This window comes from Centroberyx gerrardi, chromosome 8, assembly GCF_048128805.1.
Source record: "Centroberyx gerrardi isolate f3 chromosome 8, fCenGer3.hap1.cur.20231027, whole genome shotgun sequence".
Taxonomy (NCBI): domain Eukaryota; kingdom Metazoa; phylum Chordata; class Actinopteri; order Beryciformes; family Berycidae; genus Centroberyx; species Centroberyx gerrardi.
Genome location: NC_136004.1, coordinates 10,921,972 through 10,949,419, shown reverse-complemented (window position 1 = coordinate 10,949,419; position 27,448 = coordinate 10,921,972). Strand labels below are relative to the sequence as shown.

The window sequence follows — 27,448 nt, the reverse complement described above, 5'->3', positions numbered from 1 at the left end:
TGTCCTGTTCTTTGTCATAATTACAGAATTTGTCAACCATGAGGATTAACAGAAGATAGTCAGAACTATGTGGATTCTCTTTATTGCAAAAAAAATACTCAAGACAGCACATCATACTAAAAACTTTTAGACCAGTCCAAGAATTACATCTCATAACAAAGCAATTAAAGCCCACAAATATAACTGGACAGTTTACCTGAATATTTAAAGGCCCAATCTGGAATAAGAGTATAGCACCAACTATATTCTATAGGCCTGACCATGATAAATTTGTTTTTGAATCTACGTGGTTTATACAATCTGTTGCTGGTAAAATAGCAATAGAATAGCAAATTACTATGTAGTACTACCCTCCAAAGAGTCTGTAGATAATATTGATATACTCAATAAAATCCCAGATTGGGGCTTTAATGACAATTGTTCACTACAACGGTAAGCAGACTTTCCCATGTACCTGTGATACATGTCTGGTGACATTAACAGATCCTGTACATTATAATTCTGGACTGGTGTACATCTTACACGTGATCTAAACTAAGAAAACTGTACTCACAAAATTGCCATTGTTATTGTCACAAGAGCAGAGAAGATAATGGCATACTTAGAGACAAAGATAAGGGAAGTGAATCTGGTTGAATATCTACAGTGAGAACAGCTACTGATCCCTCCAGATCAAACAAGATATTGGAGGCTACAGTGATTTCTGGTCATCGTCGGGTCACTGATTAGTCAGAGTCGCTATCTCCATCGCTGTCGGCCTCCTTCACATCCGCGCTGAACTTGTACTCCTGGTCACAGCCCATGTAGGCGTCGCTCATGAAGTACAGGGTGTAGTTGTGAACACCCATCACCGGGGCAACAAAGTCCAGCTTGACCTGCAGTGGGGGGAAACAATTAAACATAATGAGAACGCCACTGGTTTACTTATTGCATTTATACAGATTATATTAAATGATTTTGCAGCACCAACAAGACTTCGACTTTACAAGCTCATAGCTGCCTATTTGGGGCGACTCACTGACCTTGGCTTTCTGCTGAAGAGTTAGCCTCTTGATAGAGATGAGGCTATTAGACTTGGGGTCTCCGATCACAACCCACCAGCCCTCCTCACGTTTCTGGAACAATAAAAAGAATTTATATGACAGGGTCATTAAACACGGTTAATGAAAACTAATTATAGAAACTTGAGAAAACTCAAAGATACTTGGTACATACCTGGGGGAAGAGAGGTGCAATGACAGGCCCAGTCACCTCCTCCTCTCTCTCTAGCTGAACCAGAACCAGCACTGGACTACCACTGTGAATGAATATGGAAACATGCACACTTTATATTAACATGTGCCTCCTATTCAAATTCAGAATTTTTATTTTGGCATGAAAATATTGACAATATCCACAATGAAATCAAGATTCCTCTTTGCCTCATAAAATGTAAACGTGTATGCTTGTAGCAGCTCTTCTGTCTGTATTTTTTCCTTCACAATATTATTACTATATTTTTAACAGTCATTACTTCCTCTAACAGTACTGCTGACAGAATCTATTCAGTGTACCTCTTGATGTTGTCCTTTTCTGCCACCTCGTATGACAGCTCGATGTTGGGGTAGCGGTTGCAGAAGCGAGCCACATCAGCCATCTGGGTGTCTGAGAGCTGCAGCAGGCCAGTTCGGTCTTCATCCTCCATCTCCATGATGTCAAAGATACTCTCCACACCCTAATGGAAAGAGGGAGGATAAGAGGATCAGTTTCAAGTAGTTAAGTCCCACAGATTGAATCAGAAAAGAAGAAAAAAAAAAAAAAAACTTACAGGGTACAGTGTCATCCCTAGCATTTTTACATCGTCAGTGAACCAAATCTAAACATCTATTTTGTATTTTAGTTTATCTGTCATGATGTTTGATGACGAAGTCAGCCTTCACTGTCAGCAGACTGCATTATGTTAAAACTAATACTACCAAGCATAAAGAGAGACCATTAGCATCGCCAGAGTAATAGCTGTAAACCGCAAGTACAAAAATGATCAATGTGCATCATCTATACTGAAGTAAGAATTTGATTTTGTCAAGTACTTTCAGCATAATGAGGAAGGATTAGTTTACCTTGTCTGTGCAGCGCTTGATGTGCTCAGAGGTAAAGAAGGGCAGTTGTTTGAGATAGGAGTCCTTGGACCACATGGCCTGGGTGACCATCTGGGCCAGCTCCATAGCTGCCAGCGCAGGACTCAGCCAGCCGTTACTGGACAGCACATCGACACAGGCCTGGATCAGACGGACCGCCTACAAACAGCACAAACACGCAGGTTAACACACACTCGGATCCAGAAATATAACAGTCTCTGTGCATGGTTTGTTCCCCTAAAGCAGCCAGAGTGTCAACATCTTCAGGCATCCTAACCTTGCTCAGAATCTCCTCAGTGTCCGACTGGAGCTCAGCGCTCAGCTGCATCCTGGACAGATGGGCTTGCAGCAGCAGGTTAGTCTTCACATGGGGGTCGTTGAACTTAGGGTTGTTCAGTTTGTGGGGGACTTTCTGTGCAAGCTGAAATATAAAAAGGAGTTGTTCCAACAAAATTAGTTTCATCTTATTGACAAGCAATGGAAGGCCGTGTTTATGTTTACTTATTCAAAAGTAATGAGGAAAGATGGTCATTCATATTTGAGTTACGTCAATATAGTGGGTTCACCTGTCGGAGTAGTGCATCCTCATGGTGTCTGATGGGAATGTTCTTGTACTCAGCGGCGTTGGAGATGATCTCAATCAACCCACGGATCTTTGTCTTGGCATTCAGGGACATGCTGAACAACTCTGCCATACACAAAAGTAAACAACACATAGGCACTTACAGGAAGGATCTATGACAAGCATGACAGTCAGGCAGTTTTAACAGATTTTCAGTGAGTGTGGTAGGATAGTTGTGTTGGCACAAACCGATGGTGGTGTAGTTAATGTAGTAGTAGGCTGCGATCATGCCCAAATTGAGGGGAGCCACATCCATCTCATCCTCAATGCTGATACATTTGGACTGCTCCAGGTCATGTAGCGTGTTCTCCACCAGTTCAGACAGGTGGTCCGACAGGTGACGATGGGACATGCCTGATGGGCAGAGAGAGAGCATATCACACAAAACCCTACACTTGAAACTTGTAGTATAACTTTGTTTTGTCCTTTCTATTAGCCTTTAAATCTGAGCGTGCAGTGGCTCACCCTGCAGGTTGTAGTAGTTGGGGTTCTGGGTCATACGGCGGTAGAGGAACGTCCAGGTCAGGTAGTCCACAGCATCCTGCTTGTTCTCCACCGTCTTGGTGACGATCTCAGCGTTGAAGTGGTCGTGGAGACAGTGGTCCAGATGAGACTCCACTGGCAGTGGCTCGTACAGGAACTTCTTGAAGAAATCCTGTCAAGGATGGAGAAAGAAAAGATTTGGTTTGTTCTTACCCTTATATCTTTATATCTGAACAAGATAGAAAAAAGGTGGGGCTTGCTACCTTCTTGGAGCCCTGACACATGATGACACAGCGTCCCTCGTCATCTAGCATGGGCCTGTTCGCCTTGCCTACCATCTGGAGGACGTCATATATGGGATAGTCCACATAGCTGCACACAAAGGGAGGAGAATGTCACCGACGCAATATGTACACATAAGTGTTTGCAGTCACCTTATGAATTCAACAAGAGTATCCAACCAATTGGAAGCCTTACGCATGGATTTTGCCGTTGTAGTACTGGGTGTCCATGACGATGACGAGATGTGCAGAGATATTGGTGCCCCAGCAGAGTGAACGGGAGGCTACCACCACCTGAACTGCACCTGTTGAATGAGAAGGACCAGAGATGCACATCAGAAATGATCATTTAACTCTACACCTTCAGAGACCACCAAGCTGGAAGTGAAGAGGACTGGTGAGTCATACCTGAGTTGAAGAGCTGCTCCACTATTTTGCGTTCAGTGGACGACAGGCCCTCGTGCAGGTACCCCACCCCGTTGGCCAGAGTCTCCTTCAGGGTTGAATCGCTTATTTTCTCCAGGAATGGAGCCAGGTCTTTCTCAGTGCAATGCAAGAACCTAGGTAAAGACAAAAACAATTCTTGCTTTACAGTGTAAAGGTGTGATTGAGGTGTGATTCCCACCTTCAGCAGTATCATAATCAATTCCTATTCTACAAGCGTGTTCATCAGTTGTGACTAACCTCTGAGGAACCACGTCAGCAGCACAAAACGTAAGGATGTCAATGGCTGTGAGGCGGGTCTGTCTGCGCGATGGGACGAACACCACGGCTGGTTTGGAGGGAGAGTGCTTCATGATGGCGTGATATACTGGCTTAGCCATGGACAGCAGGCGAGTTTGAGTGTGACTCACATTGAAGCCCTAAAGAGAGCAGAAAGGAGGCTTAACAGCAATTCAAGCACCTGATAAGATTAAGGTATGTTTAGGGTGTCTGCCAGTTTCATCAAGTTAAATCAACACTTTTTAATCCGAGTTAGAATGAAATATAAGACCTTTTTCGCAACTGAAATGTAAAAATTAAAACTATATGCCTATCAGAATATAGGTTTGCATTACTGGGCAGATTTCTCACTGGAAAAAAACAAATAAAATACATAATCTAAAAGTGAATTCAAGACATTTCAAGGCCTTTAAATTAGATAATTTGAAGCAGTTTTCCATACCTGGATGTGCAGCTCCAGAGGCACGGGCCTGACGTTGGGGTGAAAGTTGAACGTGGCCGTGGTGCTGCAGCCCAGCCAGTGGGCCACGTCTTTGGCATTGGACAAAGATGAGCTGAGGGCCACGATGCGGATGGGACGCTCAATCTGAGAGGAGATGTACCTCATCCTGGAGCAGATGACCTCCAACACAGGCTAATTAAAAGAAAGTGTGTACTTTAATATGCATGTACAGTCTACAAATGACTATCACAGTACACTACCTAATGAAGTGGTATATGGAATTGCTAAAAATCAGCACAAAGCAGGGACGCAATCTTACTCCGTTTTCTCCTCCAATGAGGTGCGTCTCATCCACAATGAAGAGGCTGACGTTCTGGACGTTCTTCCTCTGCTTCCAGCGGCGAGACAGGATGTCCCATTTGTCTGGGGTACTGACAATAATGTCCCCTTTTCCCAACAGCTTCAGGTCTGTGCTCGTCTCTCCGGTCAGCAGCACCACCTTCTTGTTCAGGACGTCCTGGAACTTCTGGTGCCAGTCAACAAACACCTGATAGACAAAGATGCAAGGAATTATGAATTGTTAGATGGAAAGAAATAGTTTTGATAAGCAAACTTCCAACTTCCAAATGACTCAGTACCTGTTCAGCCAGTGCCTCCATGGGAGTGATGTAGACACAGCGACCCTCTGCATTGTGCAGCAGCATCCTTAGGATGGCAAACTCAGCACAGATGGTCTTTCCACTGCCGGTGGGAGCTCCCACAAACACGTTATCGTCACTGTTGTACACCGCATTGAACACTGGAGGGACAGAAACAATCCAACTAAGTCTAGAGAATAATGTAAGAGTGAAACGGTTGGTCATCACTCTGGGGAAATTACAAACTTATTCCTGAGTCCCTGAGCGTTCATTCACTTGCTTAAAACCCCTTCACTTGCACAACCAAGAAATGGCCAATTAGTATGCCATCACTTTGAGACCTTCAGTTCAAAGTTCTCCTTTCATGAAACGAAAACATGTTTTGGAGAATGGCATTGTAGTTTCTCTGCTGTTTCTTGTTCCTTACCTTGTGTCTGGATGGGGTTGAAGAAGGGGAACTTGTTCTGGTAGAGAGTCTCAAAGGCAGAGTTCCTGAGAGCAGTCACAGGCAGGGGCTGCAGGTCCAGCAGCTCAGTAGGCGGGGGGTACTTCTCTGGCAGGATCAGGTGACGGAAAGACACTGGAAGCTGAGTCTCACAGGCTGAGGACAAAAGAAAGAAGTGAGCAACGCTTACATTTAAGAACATTATGTGAATTATGTTTAACACACGCTTAAAACAAGTTACTTACAAAGCCAGCGGTCTGAGGCCACACGGATGAAGTACTGCGGTGGCAGAGGCTCAAACACTGGAACGAAGAAAGTGACCAGGTGTTCGTCCTGGGCGTACTTGGCTTTGAGCAGGAAGTACTCGTGGTGGAGGATGACCTCGCTGTCCACATCCTCAACCAGGATCCAGAAGGCCTCAGATGAGCCATGAATCTAAGTGGGCAACAGAGTGTGTGTCAGTCTACGAAACGTAGATAGTTGAGGTACAGCACATCATGGGAAGTTTGACCGGATCTTACGACTGACCTTGTCGTCCCACTGGAAGTCAGGAGTGATGGTGAGCTCTACTTTGAGTGTGGAGCGGGTGATAGGCTGCAGGTGCACAGCCAAGTCCAGCTTGGGGAACTGGTGAACATATTTGTGGATAGTCTTCCCCATCTTTGGCATACGGATCAGCTCACCTGAACACAAAAAATACTTCCAATTACTCTTTAGGCTGAGGAGAGAATTCAATAAGCATGTGTGACGGGGGATGGAAACTCACCAATCTCATTGTGGTTAAGGTCATAGAGACGCTCGAAGGGGAAGTTCTTCTTCTCAATCTTCTTGATCACTTCCTCAGGCAGCTTCTTGAACTGCCGCAGAGGGGACATCGACTGCCACCTGTGGAGAACGGGGATACAGAAGATCAACAGCCTGCCTTGGCAAATAAAACATAGCATTATGTGCTTGCTACAAAGTGACGTGAAAACAAGGCCCTATTTCAGTTTGGAGAGAAAGCACTGATGGACTCACATTCTCTTGTCAATCATCTTGCAGAGATTCATGGTCTTGTCTGTGAGCTGAGCCCAGCCCCTGTTCAGTACGATCTCAAATATGGCCCGCATCAGTCTTCCAGCACTCTGGAGGAAAAAAAGCGCTATGGTTAGACTTATAACTTATGATAATTTAATTTTAAGGAGAATAATAACAAAATTGACTTTTACTCAAGTTCTTTTTAGTTTTCTGGGGGGAAAAAAGATAAACTTCTTGAGAACTGTACGGAAAACATACAATTTTGAAGGGCAACAGCCTAAAAGTCAACTTTCATGGCAAAATAATGAGGGCAGGTCCTGCCGTACCTGTGTAACATACACCATGTCAGCCATGAGAGCAAAGCCCTCCAGTTTGAGTTGAGAGATGTACGCCTGGAGCAGCACATTGATCTGAAATGGAAACACACAAAGTACAGGAACAGTTCTCTTCACTGGGATTTGATAGCTCATTGTAAAATGTGACATATTACTTCAAGGTACACTTAATCTGTGCACTGGAAAAATAAAACAAAAAATACCAAGCCATGATCATCATCATGACCAAGTATCATACTTAGTTGACTGTAACAGAATATCCTAAATGACATCATTCAAGATAAACTGTCAAGACTGTCTGAAACCTGCAAACAAGAGCCTTTAATGTGATCAGAAGAATGTTGCCTAGTTTGGGGATTGGCGTGAGGTAACTGAGGCTACAGTGGAATACATGTAGTCTGAAATCAACCATATTCTCCTTTAACTTCTTTTACAACCTGGGCACTAAGAATGCCTCTATTTTGTTAGCGGACTTCTCTGAATAAACATAATATAATCTAATTTTTCAAATTCATCACTAGTCATGAGCTCTACCTTAGCGCTAGGCTCCTCAATGCTTTCCTTCACTGGAATAGGAACCCTTTCCAGCAGCTTCTGAAGTTCCAGCTTCTCTTCCTGAAAAGACAAAGCTACATGTCACCATTTAAATATAGTGTGTCTAATTATATTTTGCTGGGGATTAAAATTGAACCACCATGATTGTCCAGAATCAGCCATACCTCTCTCACAGTGATGTTCCTGAACTCAGAGGAAAGTGAGAAGACACGGAAGAGCTCAATCTCACTGAGAGTGGGCTTCAGCAGCTGGTTGTAAGTTTGAATCGAGTCATGAGTGATGTAGAAGTGACTGGCAATACGTCCCAGGTCTGTAACCTTAAGGTAGAGAAGGAAAGAAATGTCAAATTTTAAAGTACAATTTAAAAAGGTACCTGAATCACAAAAAAAGATTAATCAAACACACACTCAGTTGATAAAGGTGCATACCTGGAAGCTGCCAGTCCTCTTGTCATACTTGATCAGGCTGTTCTTGTCCAGGACATTGGCTGCTGTATGCACCAGGTCCATCCTGCGCCTCTCCAGCAGGGGGTCTGAACTACGGTCATCATGGGAGACACCGTACAGGGTGGGGTTGCGGAGCATACGCACATACAGGTAGGTGTAGCCAAGCCAGTTGACTGCATCCTGGCACAGCGAAGAGAATATGTGAGACATTTTCAAAGGATTTGATTAATTGTTCCTTTGATCATTTTTGATGAGGTGTCTTTGCATGCCAGCCACTAACCTTTACATTCTGCACGTTGCCCAGTACTATCTCAGCATTGAGCATGTCAGGCAGCTTGCCCACCATCTGGCTCTCTATGGGCAGCTGCTGGTTGAGCAGAGACAGATAGTACTGCAGCTCTCCGTGGGACGTGATCAGGATACCCTCTCCCTTGGTGTCGTACTGGGGACGGCCGGCTCGACCAAGCATCTGAAATAATACATAATTTATGTATCTATTCTACAGCTAGGCTAGAAAACAAGCTTTACTGTAGCTTAGTGTCCAGCCAGCTCAGACTGACCTGTAAAATGTCCAGGGCTCCCAGTTCAGTCCATCTGCCTTTCTCAGGACTATACACCTGGGTGCCTTTGATGATGACGGTGTGTGCTGGCAGGTTGACACCCCAGGCCAGGGTGGCTGTGGACACCAGAACCTGGATGTGCCGATCCGCAAACAGATCCTCCACCAGGGTACGGTCCACTCTGGTCATACCAGCGTGGTGGATAGCGAAGCCATAGGGCAGCAAATCCTTTAGCTCAAGGTTCTGGAAGAGCAAGATCAGGCATTAATCTACCAGGATTCTGAAAAGGTACTAAAGATACCTTATTTTGAATTTGCTCATCTGTCCCAGTTTGCTGCAGTGAGGTCTCAGGTTAGTGCAGCTCACCTTGCACTGCTCTGCCTCAGTCCTCAACACTTCTGTGGATGCCGAACCCTCTCTGAGGAAAAGGCCCAGAGTGTCCTTCTCCAGGCACATGTCCCTGATGGCCCTGGCAGTCTTTCCCGTCTCCTTCCGGGAGTGGACAAATACCAGCACCTATTGGAGATGGATAAATGTCATGAGGCCCTCGGATCTGGTTACATACAGTTGTGTATGCATGTAAAGTTGTCTGTAGCTCAATAGGCAGAATGTTGCACCAACACTGCCATGGTTAGAGGTGTGTTTCCCCACCAGAGTCACCCATAAAAACATGCAGTCACAGTATTCTAAAGCATGATGGATAAAAGTGTCTATCAAATAGCATGTGCTGTGTTAGCTCACTTGGGATGAACATGTTAGACAGGCCTTACCTGGTTCTTCCCAGCATGCTCCATGATCTTCTCATAGACAATCTCATTCATGATCTGGAAGCGTTTGATAGCCTTCTTCTCGGTGATACCCACATAAGTCTGCTCCAAGGGAACAGGGCGGAAACTACAGAGAAGGAGAAGGTGTTTATCAGAGTTGAACATACAACAAGGCCAAAAAAGAAAACACTGCTGTAGTCACTGGGCTGTGGTCTTATTTAGCTCAATAGGTAGAGCATGGCACCAACACTGCCAGGGTTAGCGGTTTCATTCCCACTAGGGTCACTCGTGTACTAGCATGAAAAGGTGCTAAAAGGTGCTTCAGATAAAAACAACCAACAGATGGCATATGATATGTTATACATTACCTGTTGTCGAAGTAGAAGAGTCCTTTGGCAGGGTCTACGCGCAGGCAGGTAGCCACGTCCTCGTAGTTGGGCAGTGTGGCACTGAGGCCCAGCAGACGGACATCCTCCTGGGTCAGCTCCACATTGCGGATGGTCCTCGCCACCAGGGACTCCAACACGGGTCCACGGTCATCGTGCAGCAGGTGGATTTCATCCTACACAGCATATAAAAAACTTGTTTGTCATCGTCAAGTTTGACGTCAAATAGTCTGCACATAAAATTTGATATATGCTGCACTAGGTGAGTTTTACGACAGTGCCCGTCTTCAAGATGGGCTCAGCACTTACAATGATGATGAGGCGCACTAGCTGGGTGTAGGTGCGCTCTCCGCCTTTACGTGTGATGATGTCCCATTTCTCTGGGGTGCAGACGATAATCTGGGTGGCGTTGATCTCCTCCTTGCAGAGCTGGTGGTCACCTGTCAGCTCAGAGACGGTGATGCCATAACTCGCCAAGCGCTGGGTGTTAGAGGGAGGCAGGGAAGAGGACCAAATCATTGAACCTTAGTAGAGAGTCCTTGTAGATGTGACTTTCACTTTAAATACACATGTAGAGGTGGGGCTAAGCAGAAATAAAAACAGTGATAGACAGTCATCCCCTGCATGTAGATTCCCATCCAAATTGTTTATTTTTAGACCACTGATGAACCAAATCCCAACATCTGTTTTGTATTTCTCTTGTCGAGTCCTCATGTAGCATATAATATCTATGTAAGCCATGTTGACTTAAGCATATTTGGCTGCCTCTGGTTGACTGTAGAATATACAGTATGAATATCTGTTAGTAGTGGATTAAGTTTTGCCTTGCAAGCACGCAAACAGCCTGAGTGTATCTACACAGAGCTCTAGAAGACAGAACAAGGCTCACCTTACTAAAGCTTCCCACCATCTCCTGTACCAGTGAGCGCATGGGTGCAATGTAGATGATTTTGAAGTCGTCTACATTGATGGTTCCGTCCAGGTTTATGTGCTTTCCAATTTCCCTCAGCATAGCCATCAGGGCAACATTGGTCTTACCCGCTCCCTGCACGCACAAAGGAATACCATAATTATAGGAGAAAATATAATTGTTCAAAAGGTGTTACGATGCTGTTGGATTCACATGAGCAGGCCTTTGAACAATATGTGACAGCCTATGGATCAAAAACTAAGTTTACTTACCGTAGGTGCGCACACCAGCAGGTTCTCATCTGTCTCCATGGTTGTCTTAAACAGCTTGCTCTGGATACGGTTCAGGGTTTTGAATCCTTCAAACCCAGCCTGGGCATACTTGGGCAGCTTCTCAATAGCAACAAGCACCTGATGACAGCATGATGCGTTGCAGTTAGGACAGAACCACATTGCTAAACTATCCATTGCTTATCAAGTGGGAGCCTTTGCATTAAGTGCCGTATAGCTGAGCACCGAAATGTTTAAGGCACTGTGACATACAACCAACATACAAACCTCATCTTCCGCGAAGGGCTTGGGTTTGAGGGCAGGCACGTGAACTTCTTCATAGCCTTTGCGCTGCTTGCGAAAAGATCCATCTGGCAGCTGGCACCTCTTGTTGGCCATGAAATGGCTGCCCTGGGTGAATGTCAGGTCCTCTAGATCTAGCAGCTGCCGAGGCGCCAATGACTGTAGGACAAGAGAGGTGGATTATCACAGACATGCTTTTAACTCCAATGCATGCATACCTTCAGCAGTGGCACTTAAGAATGAAGAATGGCTGTTTCCACAGCAATTTTACTTTTGGATAGTGGTTGCATTTCCCATCAGATATCAGAAAAGGCATATGGCAGTCTCAGTTTTGTTGTCTCGCAGCCCATTGACACAGGTGCGCATTCTCAATGTACCCCTATCTTTTCAGATTATTTAACTTAATTAATTAATGGAAGTATCCTAAACCCTGGAATTGTAACAGCCATTTTTCAAAGGGGGATAGGTAGGGCATAAATTATCGTCTCCTTTATTGTTTTTGTACTTACAGTATCTTAAGATATGTCAGACATAATGTAAATATGAAAATGTAACAATTCTGGGTTAATCTGGATTAAGAACACTGCTAATGTATTTACCTCTCCATGGTCAATGTCCATTGATTCCAAGTCGTCGACACGAGACTTCCTCACCCTTTCTCTGCGAGATCGCTCCTCCTAAACACATAAAGACCAACAATAAGGGATGTGACTGTTTGTACAAAAGGATCCACTTATGTGAACAGGACGTGTTTACATAATTCTGGAAACAAGACTGCTTACCCGAATAATATCCTCCTTCTCCGTTTCCTGCAGCTGGTAAAGAATCTTTGACAGTTCCTGATCAGACTCCATCTTTCCTATGATCCGTTCCTTTTCCGCCTCACTCTGAGCGCTGGCCAGCATGGTACAATACTGGACTGCATGGCAGAAACACAACATTGATTATCAGCTCCAAAGAGCACAGGATGAAATAACTTTTTTCAACTACTCCATCCTAAAACAATGACTTACTCATGCGGCGATGCTGGCGGAGGATTTTGATGAAGTCAAAGGTGTTGAACCCCAGCAGCAAGACCAGCTGGTTCTCACATTCTCTGTCATCACTTGCAGTCTGTGGAATACAGAGACAGAGGGTCAACTGGGCTGAAAGCTCACAAAAAATACACATGTGTCTGTACTAAACAGAAACAGCAAAACAGAATGATAGAAATACCTTGAGGATGTCCAAGACCTCATCTGCTTTCTTTTGGGAGACAATGGCATCATCATAGAAGCGACTGAGCTGACGCTGGAGCCAAAAGGCATCAATGTCCCGAGGGTGTAGGTCCTTTTTCTTCGCTGTCATCACATCGCCCGTGACACCAAGCTAGACGGAAGAGAAATTAATACATTTATTGTGTAGTGCGCAATATTTCAAAAACGTTTGATTAGCTTTGTATATTTAGTAGCCTGATCCAATGCAGATATTGATGTAGATGTTGGACTTACATTGGCTGAAAGAGTGCAGCCCACATCTGCCTCCTCTCCTTCACTGTCTTCATCTGAGTGTTCGTCTCGTACCTCCCCAAACTGGTCCTCGTCACCCTCCTTAATAATGGGGGGAAACAAATCAAACACAACCTATTCAGCCCAGACAATTTTGATTTATTATCGTTTTAAAACTGTACCTTAGTACAAGTTTTAGTGCAAATGTGGGATAACTCAGAGCTGCGATTCTTAAGCAAACAGCAAACTCACCTCCTCATCAGATTCAAATTGGACATTCACACCATACGTTTCATCAATGTTGTCATCTGTGGAGAAAAGTATTAACAGATATTAGTACACAGTCACAACGTGCCATTGGGGCGGTGGGACTATCAATCGGAAAGAGACGTTTTTTTGAACCTGTTACAGCAGATGAAGTACGCAATCTGTGGATGTGAAACATTCCTCCATAGTTCCTTCTTTTGTACATACCCATATTCTGTAACTCCTTATCACCGCCGTAGTCAGAGATCTTCTTTCCCAGATTGACCAGCACATGGTAGCGTGTGTCATCAGCAGGCCCAAGAAGCTGCTCTACTTCACGCCGCCTCTCCTTATCCCTCATTTTATCGTTCTTCAGCACTGCTAGTACTTCATCAGCTGCTCCACACAGAATATCACGTGGCTACAGAAATACATATTAACCAAGTCAAAGGATGCTTCAGGTGTCGGTCATTGATTAGCAATACTAGCTGACATTTTTAATAACACAGTACTTTGCAGTTGTTTGAGTGTTTCTCTGACCTGATCTCCCAAGGCAGCCTGGATGAAGCTGAGCAACACTTCATAGGTCTCTCTGGTTTCTTTGGTTTTAGGCTTGTACACGATGCCCACCATTTCATCAATGCCCTCAGACAGAAGGGTGAAGCCCTTCATTTTGTTGATGTCATGCCTGTCCTCATCTCTCTTTCGCCTCCTGCATAAACAAAACAAGGGGAAATTAAAAGGATCGAGGTGTCACCATTCTCACTCAACAGATACCCTAGAAGCATGTACTTCAGTTAGGTGAAGTGAGTTAACATGACAGACACAAGAGCAATGTGGTGTGGCACTAACTTCGCACGCCTCTCTTCCAGCATCTGAGGTTTGGTCCTCTGCGACTTGTCACCCATTTTGGTCCCCTCCAGCTTCCCCACCAGGGACAGCACTTCTCCCGTGGGTTCATCTCGCCGTGTGCGGTCGATCAGAGAGCGATCAGCTTGCAGCACCAAGTTTGAGTTCTGACATATGAAGCACAGGGACAGTGAGAAAGTTTGTGGGCTAGCATAGCCGGTTAGGCTAACTGCTAACTGCTAACAGTTAGTTAGCGGAGTAAATACGGACCAGCCTTACTAAATTACAATTAAGCGAATGTTTGCACGATATATTTCAACCAGCAAAAGATGCACTACTGACTGAGTGTTGCTTATTAAAGAGTTAGCTCAAAAAACATACTCACCGCTTTGTACTCATACTGCAAGCTACGCGCAGTAACATCCGCCATGGTGGGACTGTTGTATTTTAGCTACGTTACGTTGCCGCACTTTTACTCAATGCGGAACAGCCAGCTAACTCAAAATAGCTGCAGAGTAAAGTTCACCCTGCCTTTCTTATGAAGACGTCGGGAGCATCAGCCCAGTAATGTGATTTACAGCATATAATATTACTCAAAAAGCCGGAGTCTTGCAAAAGAAAATGCGTCCTCCGTACGTTAGAACGGCACGACTACACGAGCGCACAACAATCCCTCCCTGCCATTTCCGTTTCCGGGATCAAAGGTCACGCCAAGTACAAACAAAGACGGTCCGTGCAGGTACAAAACTACACAACTAGACAACTAGCGCCCCTGCTTGTTGTGTTTAGTCTTATCTACTACGATCTGTGGTTTTATTCTTAACAAAATATGTAGGCTATTCATTTTCCACAATTGTGTTTAACGAATATAATTTCTCACGAACAATAACCTGAACTTAATCAGAAAAATAGTTACCTACCCAACTAGAGCCTACGCTAACATTTATTACAATAAAACATTGTAGAAAATTCAGTTTAGCCTTTAGCAACGAGTAGGACTACAATCCATGAAGGAAGGGCTTTTAATGGGATCCTTATCATGTTTAACTCAACAAACTGTAATTTCCTATGAAGAAGTCAAGATTTTTTGTCTTTACAAAAGCACTAGAGGGCGATATAACTTTCCCTCCTCATGTGAACAAGAGGATGTGTTTTGCCTACAAATATCAATAGGCAAATTATTAGGTGAAAGAAAATGCTTAGACTGCAGAACACCCACACATTGGAGGAGCATGGTGATTTGAAGCTGGATCAATAACTCAGACCCTTGTCTGTTCTCATTTAGGATCCCTTCACCATGCGCTGCATGATATGAGGGCCCATGTGTGATAGGATCTCAAATAGGAAATAATAAATATAGATATTTAAATAAATACAGTTATATTCATATGGAAAAAAATAATTAAATGGACACAAATTACAGCATGAAGCCTCAGAGTCATTTAGAGCCATGCTGCCTCAAACCAAAATTCTCATAGATATTGACTGAGATGCAGTGATGCTGGAAACGTTTTTGAAAAGATGTCAAGACGTTTTTATAACACGTCTGCATGCTTTGATGATTTTCTTTTCTGTACATGTGGGCCTGAATGTGAACAGGATGCACATTGTATGTAAAATCATACTTTTTGTCATATTTTCATTGAAGAATCTATCTTCATTTTTTTAATATATTTTCCCTTTTGTCTCCCAACATTCTGCTGCGGTTTGCAAATTGCAAGCAATTTTCATCATGTAGGACGTGTATATGTGTGTGTGTGTGTATTGCTTGAATGGTGTGTCATTTGCAGAATCAAATTCATGTGCAACAACATTTTTTTGAATGTCGGTCAGCCTATTTATCCCAGCCAAAGAATACATTATTCACCTTCAATGGACAACTTTCTTTTTTACACGTTCACAAATAGCCAACTACAAGTTGTAACTTACATTTCAGGTTTGGGTTTCTCTATGCAAATATTTATTAGACAGTGAAGCTGGTGATGCACAAGTTGCAAAGTATAAGTGTAACTGTAAAACAATTGTGAAGACATTATAGAAGGCGTCTGACCCAAATTAAAGTAGTATTTCTCTTGTAATGGTAGCGTTTAACCTTCATTTTGTCCCCAATAAACCATTAAAAAGCAAATATCCGTCTTGACCTTGAATGTATGCTGATGTGGGGTGAGGAGGGTATAAACTGTGTGTGTGTGTGTGTATGTGTGTGTGTATGTGTGTTCACACACACACACACACACACATGTATTTTGTTCACTAAACAGGATTCTCTGAGATGAAGTTGTTGAAAAATGTTTGATAGTGAGCAAAGTAGATTTATATCCCTTCCAGTATGGTAATTCCTTGTTTCACCATAGCCTAATAAACTACTAAAACACACAATATAGTTGTTAATGTTTATTTCACAATATAGGTTCTTAGAGAGGTGTTCTTTTTTCAGTCAGGATTTAATTACTTGATTCTTGACACATCTTGCCATTTCATAAATATACACAGGAGAATAATGAGATCACAGACTTCTGGATGTCTGAACAGTGTTAATAGGTCATCATGTACATTGTTGTTTTCATTTACACCCTGTTTCAGGTCATGTTGCATAACATCATCTTATATAATATCATATAATGATCATAATTGTGTTGATAGCAGTGATATAGGCCACATTCATGATTGGCTTAACTTGGAATGCACAGAGAACTTAGAAAAATAAAAAAAAATGTGGAACACGTTGTTTATCAATACAGTTTTAACAATTGTCAGTCAAAAAAACTATTCACGTAGTGCGCCGTGTAGTCCGTCGGTGGAGGTGAAGTTATGTGGCCAGGCTAGCTGCACAGTGGGAGGCTCACAGGATAACATGTATGAAGAGAGCCATGATGGCGGCACTGATGAACCCAGAGATAGGAACCGTAACAAACCAGGCGATGAAGATGTTCCTGAACAGAAGCCAGTCGACCGCCTTCCTGGAGCGCAGCCATCCCACAGCTACCACAGAGCCCACCTGTGTTCACAACACATGAAAGTTACTCAACACACGTGATCGCAGTCCCAGTGGGTTTATAAAGGGTTTCAAAACCAGACCACAGTTCTTTCAGAGTACACACAAAAAGCTGAACCTACTTATAATTATTCCATTCATCTATTTGGGTTTGTAAATGATTCAGGTCCACTACCTTGCAGTGGGTTGTGCTGACAGGAAGACCGATATTGGATGCCACCACGACTGTAACTGCTGAAGCCAGTTCAATGCTGAATCCACTAGATTGGAAGAAAATATGTTAATAATAATAATTTGAAAACAATTCCCCATTTCTTTCTTTTGACTATATCATAAGATATCAAAGGAGACTGAATGGAAGCTATGGTAGCATATGGAGGGCATACCTAGAGGGTGTAATGGGGGTGAGGTCCTTGCCCATAGTCTGGATCACTCTTCGGCCCCACACCCAGAGCCCAGTGCAGATACCCACTCCTCCATACAGAAGCAGCCAGATGGGTGTGGGTGCATTGGACACCACAGAACCGCTCTCATACAGGAGCCAGAGAGCCACCAGTGGCCCGATCGCGTTGCTGGTAAAGAAGATAGACTTATGTAAGTCCTCTGGACGAGCAGAGAGTGCACACATTCCTTACACATTCCACTCATTTCCTACCTGACGTCGTTCCCTCCGTGAGCGAAGGAGCCAAAACACGCTGTGAGTATCTGGAGGAACTGGAAAAGCAAGGAGACGGCTGGTTGGTCCGTCTCCAGCTCGTCCTCCTCCAGGGCGAGGACCATGCCAGCCTCCTGCGTGACGCTCCCCTCTTTGGCCGCGGACGCATCTGTCACCGCTGAGCTGTAGCTGCTGTAGCTGTCCACCCTCGATCTTCTCTGCAGCCCGCTGTCCAGCTCCTTGTATTGAGGATCTCCTTGAATGCCATAGATGGCCATGGTGTAAGAGGTGTAGCTGTTGTTCCTCCGGATGGGCCGCTCTTCCGTGTCGCTGTCGCCAATGCAGTCACCCACCTTGGCCATGTGAAGCTTGTGCAGCAGGTCTTTGTAAAGCCCAGAGTCCTTGTGAATTGTGTGGGACCGTCCGCTGTGAGGATCGGTGATGGTCATGGGGCCAAAAGTGCCGTTCAGCCCTACGGAAATGACAATACTTTATTCAAATTCAATCTGTGAAGCTAGTCAGAATTACTTGCGTTTATATCTCCATGAATTTGACCTCAGAGGTCAAGTATTTGACATTTACACAAGTAATTTAAAGTACAAATGAAGTAATAATAAGTTTTACGGCAGCCATATTTCACCATTGATGATATCCATGTCTTTGGTTTCCATGTCATTGCTGTCCAAATCAGCCTCCTCTGAGCCCCCGAGTCTGAAAGCCACCTTCTGACTGTCTGCTGGAGGGGTCTGGGGTTCAGGGTCACAAGGCTTGGAGGGCTGCTCCGCTAGGACAGGCTTGCTTGAGTTCTTCTCCATCAGTGGAGTTTCACAAGGACTAGCAGCCATTTCACCTAAAGTACAAACTTGTGTAAGACTGAGGGTACGACGGAGCAAGATGCCGTATGTCAAACTGTAGAGAAGGCTTATACCATTATGCAATAATGTACATGCTGTATAAGCTTTCAGCCACATCTGGTGTATAAATGCAACAAATGAAAAAGCCTTGCATTCCAAAATGTGATATTAACTTTTTGAAAAATGTAACACCTACTCTGATGAAATCATTCATGACATGAAAATAAAACCCACTATTGAATATTATTGAAGGTCTTAGCTATCTCAAGACTTTTGCTTACAAAGCTGATAGAACTACATTGAAATATTGAGCACTGACCATTAAGTAAAAATGTTTTTTCCAAAATGTATTTTGGAATGAAAGTCCTCAAATACAGAAATATTTACTCACGTTTGATTTTCTTCTTGAGGCGCGGACAGACAACAAACCAAACGACCAAAGCAGTGACGAGGGCACAGCCCAGTGAAATGCACAGTGTACCCCACCATGGCACTCTGTCAAAGCCCAGCACTAGGCACACAGAAGAGGGACATGAGCCATCAGATGAGGAGCCAGAGAAACTCTATCTCTTCTTTAATTCATTCATAAATGCTATTGCCTGGTCCTTTGAAAGTAGTGAGAAAATAACTCAACAGTTACCACCTATAAGTTCACATTCATTTTTGGAAATATTGTAACATCTAATAGGTCACTTGACTTTATATTCAACATTTCAGGAACATGTAGTGCAGCTGCATGCCCCTTAGGACATCCTTGCAATGTCATTTTTCCAAGGTAACCCCGCCCCTCCCTGCCTCGTGAGTCATGGTCAGGTGACTTGGCAATAATGACGTTATGCAAAATGTGAACTGCCTGTTCGGATGTTTGAGTATGCTTTTATCAGCAGGAGTACAAACTCCTTAAAACAGATAGTGAGAAAGAGACCGGCCTTGCAGCACAGTGATAATGTATACAGTACAGACACTGTCAAGGACAGTTGGATCACTTTCACTTTGCTTTTAAAGCTGATACATCCCAGCAAGCATTTCATGGATGGGAACATGCAGGAGATGGCCAAGTTTAAGTTCAAGTCAAACCAAACACAAATTCTTCTTACAATGATGTTATGACACAGAAAGAAATTGTAATAAAACAGCTTTGGAAACTGTTAATTGATATCAGAATGATATTTAAGGTCCAATTTCACAAAACAATGCAGGTAGCAGCTATGGACAACAACAACATTGTCTCAACTTTCATTTTGGTGATGTATTTACACAGGTTTTCAGTGTTGTGCAGATCATCATATCAATACTTATTCAACATCAAAATGTTTGCTGGAATAGAATAACTAACTAAATTGTTGTTGTGGTTGTCATTAATTGAACCAAGTAATATTTTGCTAGAATTAGCTCACTTGAGGTAGGTTAGTATGACAATTTTCCCTTACAGGGACAACTTACCTGTTTCTTATTGTAGACAATGGCAGGTTAACTACAAACATAAGCAAAGGTAATTGCTGTGTGGCCATACTTTCCCCATCTTCAATATGGATATGAAGCAAAACGGCCATAAACATTGACTCTGCCTATCTCAGTGAGGTCGTCAACAGAGATGGGAGACGTGGTGCAACACATCTTATCAGTTAAGATGTGTATGCAGAAAAAAATAATTTTTATATGAAGCCAATGAAATTTAGGTTTCCTGCATTGTTGTGTATGTCAAATTGTGAGAAAAGAAGTTGGCCTGGATGTGTGCATAAAAAATGTGTTTGGGTGAGAGTATCAGTGTGAGAAGTGCATTCTGCAGTATTTTGTCATAGCAGGGGTTATGGTGTGTATTATTCCTTGACCCATACACACACCGGCCTGCAGCCTTCAGTGAAGGGCCCAGGCCAGTTGACTTCTTGAAAAGTTCAAGCCTGCAAATGAAACAAAAAGGAGCGGAAATTGTCCATTTAATAACCATATCTCTCTCAGATGCTCATTCAACTCAATTTTATGCTGTTTTATTCTGCTGTAATCCTGTTTTTAATTCATGTTAATGGATAGCCTTTTTATTGGTTGTCCTAATTGACCTTACCGGTTTTACCTTACGGACAGATCTTCACCAAACTGTTTTGGTTGAATAAGTATGACAAAAAAATAATGATCTGAGAGGTTTAAATATTTATGAAATTACTCCTCTTTTTTTGTCACCTGCTCTTGTAAGTAAGTAAGTAATGTTTATTTATATAGCACCTTTCACAGAGCAAAGTCACAAAGTGCTTCACAGGAGTAAAATAGTTAAAATAAGACCATCAAATAGTAAGAAACAATAAAACATAAAAACAAAGGACATAAAAACACACAGAAATACAGACACAAGAGGCTAGACAAAAGCCAGTCTGAACAGATGAGTCTTCAGCTGCTTTTTAAAAGTGTCAACAGAGACCGCAGATCTTAAGTCCAGTGGAAGAGCGTTCCACAGTTTAGGTGCCACAATTTCAAAGGCTCGATCACCTTTTGTGTTGAGCCTGGAGCGAGGGACAACCAGTAAGCCTTGGTCAGAAGACCTAAGTGACCTGCTGGTAATGTAGGGATGGAGTAGGTCGCAGATGTACACAGGTGCCTGACCATGCAGGGCTCTATATGTGATTACAAGAACCTTAAATTGAATCCTAAACTTGATGGGAAGCCAATGTAAGGAAGCTAAGATGGGTGTGATGTGAGACGTCCTGCTGTTGTCCTAAGAAGATAGTCATCAACACTCCATTGTGTCTCCAGTGACACATCTATTCAGACCTCATCTTGGTCCAGGGATTTCAACAGCTGCTGTATTAGTGCAGTGCAGTAAGTAATGGAGTGCCTCAGAGGAATCATGCGTGTAGTGTGTGTGTCTTGTACTCACTTGGTGCTCCTGTAAACATGATGGAGAAAAGGTTGATGCCCATAGTGACGGCGTAGAAGATGGGAAGAGCTCTGAGGCCATTGGGCACAGGGTCAGCCTGTGGAAATCAGTGTGTGAGAACTGAGACGTGTCTGGGTCGTACCAAAGACTCCTTCATATCAATTCATATTGTACATATCAAACATGTATACACTAGCAAGGCAATGGATAAAAAAGAGATGAGCTACAAGATACTCCACCCCCATTCTTACTTTGTTCAGGATGAATTTGCGAACAAAATAGAAGAGAATTCCTGACATGATGCCAGACAGCAGAGGTGAGAGGAACCAGGATGCCACTGTTGGATAACAAAAGATATTTCAAAGAACACTGATTATAATGAGCTTTTAGCTCTACTCATTCCAGATTTAACAGAAAATTGTACTAAAATGTGGGGAAAAAAACAAAGTCTATTCACCAATGCGGAGTAGCTCCATCCATTTGACCCCTTGGTGACCTCTGGCTACCATGGAGAAACCAATTGTGGCTCCAACAATACAGTGGGTTCCAGAAATGGGGAGCTTCAGGAATGAAGCCAGCAGCTGCCACACAGCAGAGCCTGTAGCACAAAAACATGACTTTTTAAAGTTTCAACCAGATCAGTCACCATCGAGTCACCATTCAAATATCTGCATTTCTTTATCTCTGTAGCAAGTAAACTAAGAACCCATTCCTGTTTAGAGCAATGCCCTGATTTACATTCTTGCCCACACCCACACCTGGAAGACACCCAGGACAACCATAGTCTTGTCACAGTTTGCTAGTAAGCCACTCCATGGAAGCAACTGGGACCTGAGAGCCTTGCTCAAGGGCATTTTGTCTGTAGTTGTGGAGGGGGGTTTTTTGCTCCCTCCCTCCATGCACCTGTTGCTATCTGGCCCGTCGACCTCCAATAAGTATCTGAACTACAGTGACAAGTGCAAAAACACTTACCGAACATGGCACTTATGGATCCTGCCATTAGGACGTGTTCAGAGCCATTGTACATTCTGACGTCAATGATGCCCTGCCGGATGGTTTCACTGACTTTGGCCCCCAGCAGTATTGAGCCGACCGTCTCGAAGATAGTGGCCAGGATGCAGGCCTGCCGCAGGGTGACGACCCCGGAGCCCACCGCCGTGCCAAACGAGTTGGCCACATCATTGGCCCCCACAGAGAAGGCCAGGATGAAGGCGATGATGAAGCCCACCACCAACAGCCACAAGTAGCCTGACATGTCCGACTGGGAAGCCAGAGCCACAGTAGTGGCAGCAGCTAGGGTCGCTAGTGTAGTAGTATCCATCACCAGATTACTTCCAATTAATCTTAAATTTCAGTCTGATTGTAATAAAGTTAAATGAAGCCAGTTTCTGTGTGGCTTCACAGTGGTTTATGAGGTAGTATGTGTTTATAAATAAAGTTCTACCTCCACTAAAAGGATAATGAACAAAAATATATACTTTTTCACTCCTTTCTTAGCTCAGTTGAAAAAGTTGCTCAACACTTATTACTATCTAGGTATACAGGGCTTGTGTGCAGGCTTCATCATAAAATAACAGGATATAGAGACAGGAAAGGCGTCCATTGTGACAGTCAGCCTCTGGTGATGCACGCTGTAAGAAACATATATAAATATATGAGATAGTTGTTAAGAATGCAACCAACAAAAAACTGTCTCCTTATTTACTGGACCATAAGTAAGTTGAGTTAGACATTAACAGGCCCAAAACTTGCTGACAAGGCAACAGCATGGATCATTCTGTTCTGCAGACATGATTTGGTTAGCCAAGGCAGAGGGAAGCTGTTATGGTAAAGTATAACAGTAATAAGTTAATCATAAGGGGTGTGATGCACATTCAATTTGGACTTAAACTTGCTGGAGCGTAACATTACTCCACAGTTATCTGCTGTGACAGAAGGCTTCGCACAGCTGAGTTAACCACAATGTGAATGATTAGCCCTTGGAGTCATCTAATGCAGTTTAGGCAGTAGTAGTGCACTTTGTCTAGGCTATTTACAAAATTATTCATCCTTCAAAGGGTGCTGTTTTCATGAAGGAAACAGGCAGAGACCCATAGGCGGAGTTTGACTTTTAAGGGGGGCAACAAAAAAAAAGACTATATCCCTGTCAATATGCTGCTACCACACCACATACAATGCCAAAACAGATCACTTGTAGCCAACAGATCATACAACACAACAAATTAAAAAGCAGACAACAACCAACGAACACGTCCAAACCGGTCCAAACCCAGGCTAGCATAATTCAATACCATATGGTGCAAAATAGCCTAATTGAGTAGTGGGAAAATAGATCACTTGCCAGTAGACCAGAAGATAGTGCATGAAAAAGTTAGAACCAACACCTCAAGATATATTCCTACTATCCACCATCTCTGATAGAGTCGTTTTTCACTCATTTAAAGACTCGTCTGGATCTCAAGCAGCCGTCCGTAGCTTATCAAGACCTTAAACTTTACATTATTTTGCCTAAATCAAATAAACCTCTGGCAGAAAAAAAGATAATTGTCTTAATTGGTCTAAATGTGAGACACTCTGATTGGCTCCCTACTCTACTCTGTCTAATGGTGGCAGAAGTGAGACTTATCTATCACTTCAGTTGTATAGGCCATGCCCCCCTGGCCACCTCTGGACACCTTTATAAATAATGCAGTGTACAAACAGTTATCATCATGATGTTCCTATAAAGGCTGATAGTGTCTGTGGTACTCAATAGTGAGTTTATAGTGACTTTATTGTACTCTTTTTAATCTCTTATGGTATTTCTATAGGATTTTCTGTGGTATATTTTTTTATCTATTTATTACAGAATCATGGTAGTTCTTTTTCTTTAGGGCCTGTGTAAATCTATCACTGTAGCCTTTCAAACATTCAAAAGCACGCACGTAATGAGTTACATAATTCTTTCTCAAAGTAGCCTTTTCAAATTCCAGTTGCATAGTGAATCACAAATAAACCACTTAAAACTTCAAAAAGGGATTTAGGGGAGCGCAAATAATTGGCCTATTCAGTATTGTCTGCGGTCAATATTCTGAGCAATCTCGCCATCGATATAGAAAATAGTGGCATGTTAATCTTCTTAGCTGCTCTTGCATAATTCAAATATTTATAAGATGGAAATCCGGCAGCTCGGGAGCGACAGCCACACACTGAGGAAGAATACAAAGAGAAATAGAAATAGAGAAAAGCAGTCGATAGGCTACTCACATGTGAGATCAAAGCGGAGGTCTCTCGATGGGTCTGTGGCTCCACTGCACTTGTGCGTCTCTGATCTGCAGAGACGCGGCCCCGGCAGTCTATGCAAAGTGAGCGGGACGTTTTCAGCGGAGCGCCTGTGTGATTCACGGAAGCCTCTAATGTTTGGAGGCTTCTATTGGTCGTGGACTTATATATCGGGCTGGCTGTGAACACGCCTTTCAAGTTCAGTCATGAGACCACTGCTGCCAAAAGCTAATGTTTAGCTTTGTTTGTTGACAGGAAACAATAATTACAGTTTACTTTTTTTTTTTTTCCCCCTAAGAAGAAGGCTTTGCCCTTGGTTGCAAATGTACCTGTAATTCCAAATGAACACAAACATCTAATGTTTTGCCTAATTCACCCAAATAAATAAATCTCTCTCTCTTTCTATATCTATCCCAAAGAAAAAAACACTTGAATATTCCCATAATATTCCTATATGAATTTATAGGATGTCTTTGGTAGTAACTCAGTAGTACGTTTATAGTGACGTTTATGGCATTTTTTTTATTATGTCCTATGATATCACTATAATATTCCTACAGGTAATATAAATAGTTTATAGATTTGCTGTGACATCTGTATAGTATCCTTTTAAATCTTATTACACGCACAGACACACTGGGGGAAAGGATATCAGTTAAAAAGCCCATTTCCCCACCATGAAAGACCTTTCACATATGTACAAGCAATTTGTTCTGCAATAATACGATCACAGTGAATCAGTGTTCCTATGTCAGACTATGAGAGAATCACTATTAACCTGTTGCATGTATATAGCTGTTTATAGCTATAGTCAAGCAGAGCATGAACCAAAAATCAAAAACGTTGTTACTGATCAACCTGTTATTTACTATGGCTTGCCTCTTTCCTGTGAAATTCCAACAGAGTGTCTGTGCACCTTGTAAGTCAGCAGAATCTGCTCATTTCTGCAATGCTACAGTGCCTCCAAAACTGCTGATGACCTCCCCTTCATTACTCATTATTCAGTACCTGTCTGCAGTGAGATGACATGGTTGGGATCTATGGCATCTGACAAGTCACGCTCTGAAGTGCAAAAATGTCAGTTGTGTGGAACATTGTGACCTCTGACATATGAGTGAGTCAAATGGAAATGACTCACACTAGTGAATTTGTTTAAAACAAGAGAAAAGGTGAGAGGTCAATGCCTGGACTGCTATTTGTATGTGCTTCAGAAAAATAAGAAAGCACAATATTGGGGTACATTTTTGATTTATGAAATTGAAAGTGGTCCAAGAGTTTTATAAACATAAAGGCTATCAATAGACTGTGTGGCCATTACTGAAGTCCCTAGACAAAGTTTCCTCACTTGTCAGTAATGTTTATGTGGCATTGGATGTATGGAAGCCTCCACAGGCCATATGGTGCTCCATTTGATTTTCATCTGACTTTTAGATGGAACAGTTAATTATTTTGATGAGCTGGATGCCAGATGTTAAAACCAAATGAGGCTGCCAGTTTCTTAATATCCTGAAGTGTCCCTGTAAACAGAACAAACATTATTCAAACAACCATTTATCTAAGATATTAGCTGATTTAAGTAAGAAGCATTTGGACTGTGAAGAACTGTGAAAATGAATCTGATACAGCACTACAATAGAGAACATTGTCCTGAGTAGCTGTGGAAAACCGTGACCCCCACAGACATAGTTGTAGTCACACATTCATTCCATGTTATTTTGAGATTAGAGGCAGTATTTTTAGTATATACAGAATACTCGCTGACTTGTTGATGCTCATCTGTCTTTTGACAGGTAGGGTGAAGTGCAAGAATTTTCCCAGAAAGCTTGGCCAATTTTTTGTATTGTGATGCACACCTAATTACTACTCCTAAAGTAGAACCAAGTTAAATGTTGTTTTCTGTCATGTTTGAGGCACTGACATGTGTAATTATCTACCATTTTTAGCCTGAAGAACAATGTGTTTTTGAGTATGAGAATTTTTTTTCTCTAGCATTCACATGGCCATGGCCTTATACAGTATATAACTTCAGCAGCCTCTTGCAATTCATTTGTACAGACAACAGTACAACAGTGCCCCCTAGCTGACAATGAGAGAACATATTTCATTTATTTTATACACAGCACTCTACCTATATCTGCACATGCAGTCCAGCGTATGTGCAGATATCAGTATTGGAAATATAGTTATGTCCTGAAGTGAGAGGAAATAACAATCAAACTGGATCTGTAACAAACAATATAATTATTACTATATTTTTCACAGAATTATACTATGCATCATGGTTTGCTAACACTATCAGAGGGTCAAGTGTCACGTATTTTGATTTAATCTTAATATGCTTTCATTACAACAAGCACACACACAGACACAGACACAGACACAGACACAGACACACACACACACACACACACACACACACACACACACACCTTCCATCTTTATTACTATTTCAGGAAGAGAGCCAATATTTGACATTTTGGATTCGAATATTGAATATTTATAAACCTCTTATTTAACAGCATTGTCAAATAACCTGTGAAATGGATTTAGAGCTTTAGAGTGAAATCCCAAGATGTGTGGCTACAATAACCTATTGAGGAGTCGCCCCCTAGTGGTGTGACAAGCAAGGTATACTCTCTCCCTCTCTTTCTCTAGCCTCTCTCTCTTTCTCTAGCTCTTTCTCAAACATGATCTCTCCCTCACCAACTGACGATGTCCAGTATTACACTCATAACAGTGTTTCCACTTGTCTGTGCTGCTCATCATGCAACATGAGACCATTTTTCATTGACACTGCCTGCTGTAAACGGTTTACCTAAGGGCCTCTAGATGGCATCAATGCCCCTGTTCAGGTTACACTGAATAAAGAATGCACTCTGAGTGGAAATACCAGTTTCAACACTCTTTAATTAGGTAGGAAAATAATCAGCAAT

The 27,448-nt window shown here is 42.7% G+C and overlaps 2 protein-coding genes across 2 annotated transcripts; both read right to left on the bottom strand.

The window, feature by feature from the left end:
* Nucleotides 1-66: 66 nt before the first annotated feature.
* Nucleotides 67-14,519, bottom strand: snrnp200 (small nuclear ribonucleoprotein 200 (U5)). The gene is made up of 44 exons (XM_071927846.2): nt 14,267-14,519; nt 13,885-14,048; nt 13,573-13,744; nt 13,261-13,453; nt 13,039-13,094; nt 12,790-12,888; nt 12,515-12,667; nt 12,313-12,412; nt 12,082-12,218; nt 11,899-11,976; nt 11,285-11,458; nt 11,000-11,137; nt 10,707-10,862; nt 10,127-10,297; nt 9,800-9,993; nt 9,435-9,558; nt 9,031-9,180; nt 8,665-8,907; nt 8,385-8,573; nt 8,087-8,284; nt 7,823-7,975; nt 7,638-7,718; nt 7,095-7,178; nt 6,769-6,875; nt 6,518-6,636; nt 6,280-6,434; nt 5,997-6,186; nt 5,734-5,907; nt 5,307-5,467; nt 4,988-5,215; nt 4,669-4,860; nt 4,188-4,366; nt 3,912-4,063; nt 3,700-3,808; nt 3,486-3,594; nt 3,205-3,394; nt 2,929-3,093; nt 2,684-2,805; nt 2,395-2,538; nt 2,100-2,276; nt 1,554-1,714; nt 1,216-1,297; nt 1,023-1,115; nt 67-875 (listed from the first exon to the last, which is right to left on the bottom strand). The coding sequence occupies exons 1-44, from the start codon at nt 14,309-14,311 to the stop codon at nt 726-728; spliced, it is 6,411 nt and encodes a 2,136-aa protein (XP_071783947.1). The 5' UTR covers nt 14,312-14,519; the 3' UTR covers nt 67-725.
* Nucleotides 14,520-16,262: 1,743 nt separating this feature from the next.
* slc20a1a (solute carrier family 20 member 1a) lies at nt 16,263-24,638 on the bottom strand. Its single transcript, XM_071927847.2, has 11 exons — nt 24,501-24,638; nt 22,227-22,885; nt 21,712-21,852; nt 21,506-21,591; nt 21,255-21,351; nt 18,777-18,896; nt 18,172-18,381; nt 17,532-18,003; nt 17,263-17,448; nt 17,052-17,136; nt 16,263-16,879 (listed from the first exon to the last, which is right to left on the bottom strand). The coding sequence occupies exons 2-11, from the start codon at nt 22,573-22,575 to the stop codon at nt 16,724-16,726; spliced, it is 1,902 nt and encodes a 633-aa protein (XP_071783948.2). The 5' UTR covers nt 22,576-22,885; nt 24,501-24,638; the 3' UTR covers nt 16,263-16,723.
* Between the last annotated feature and the right edge of the window lie 2,810 nt (nt 24,639-27,448).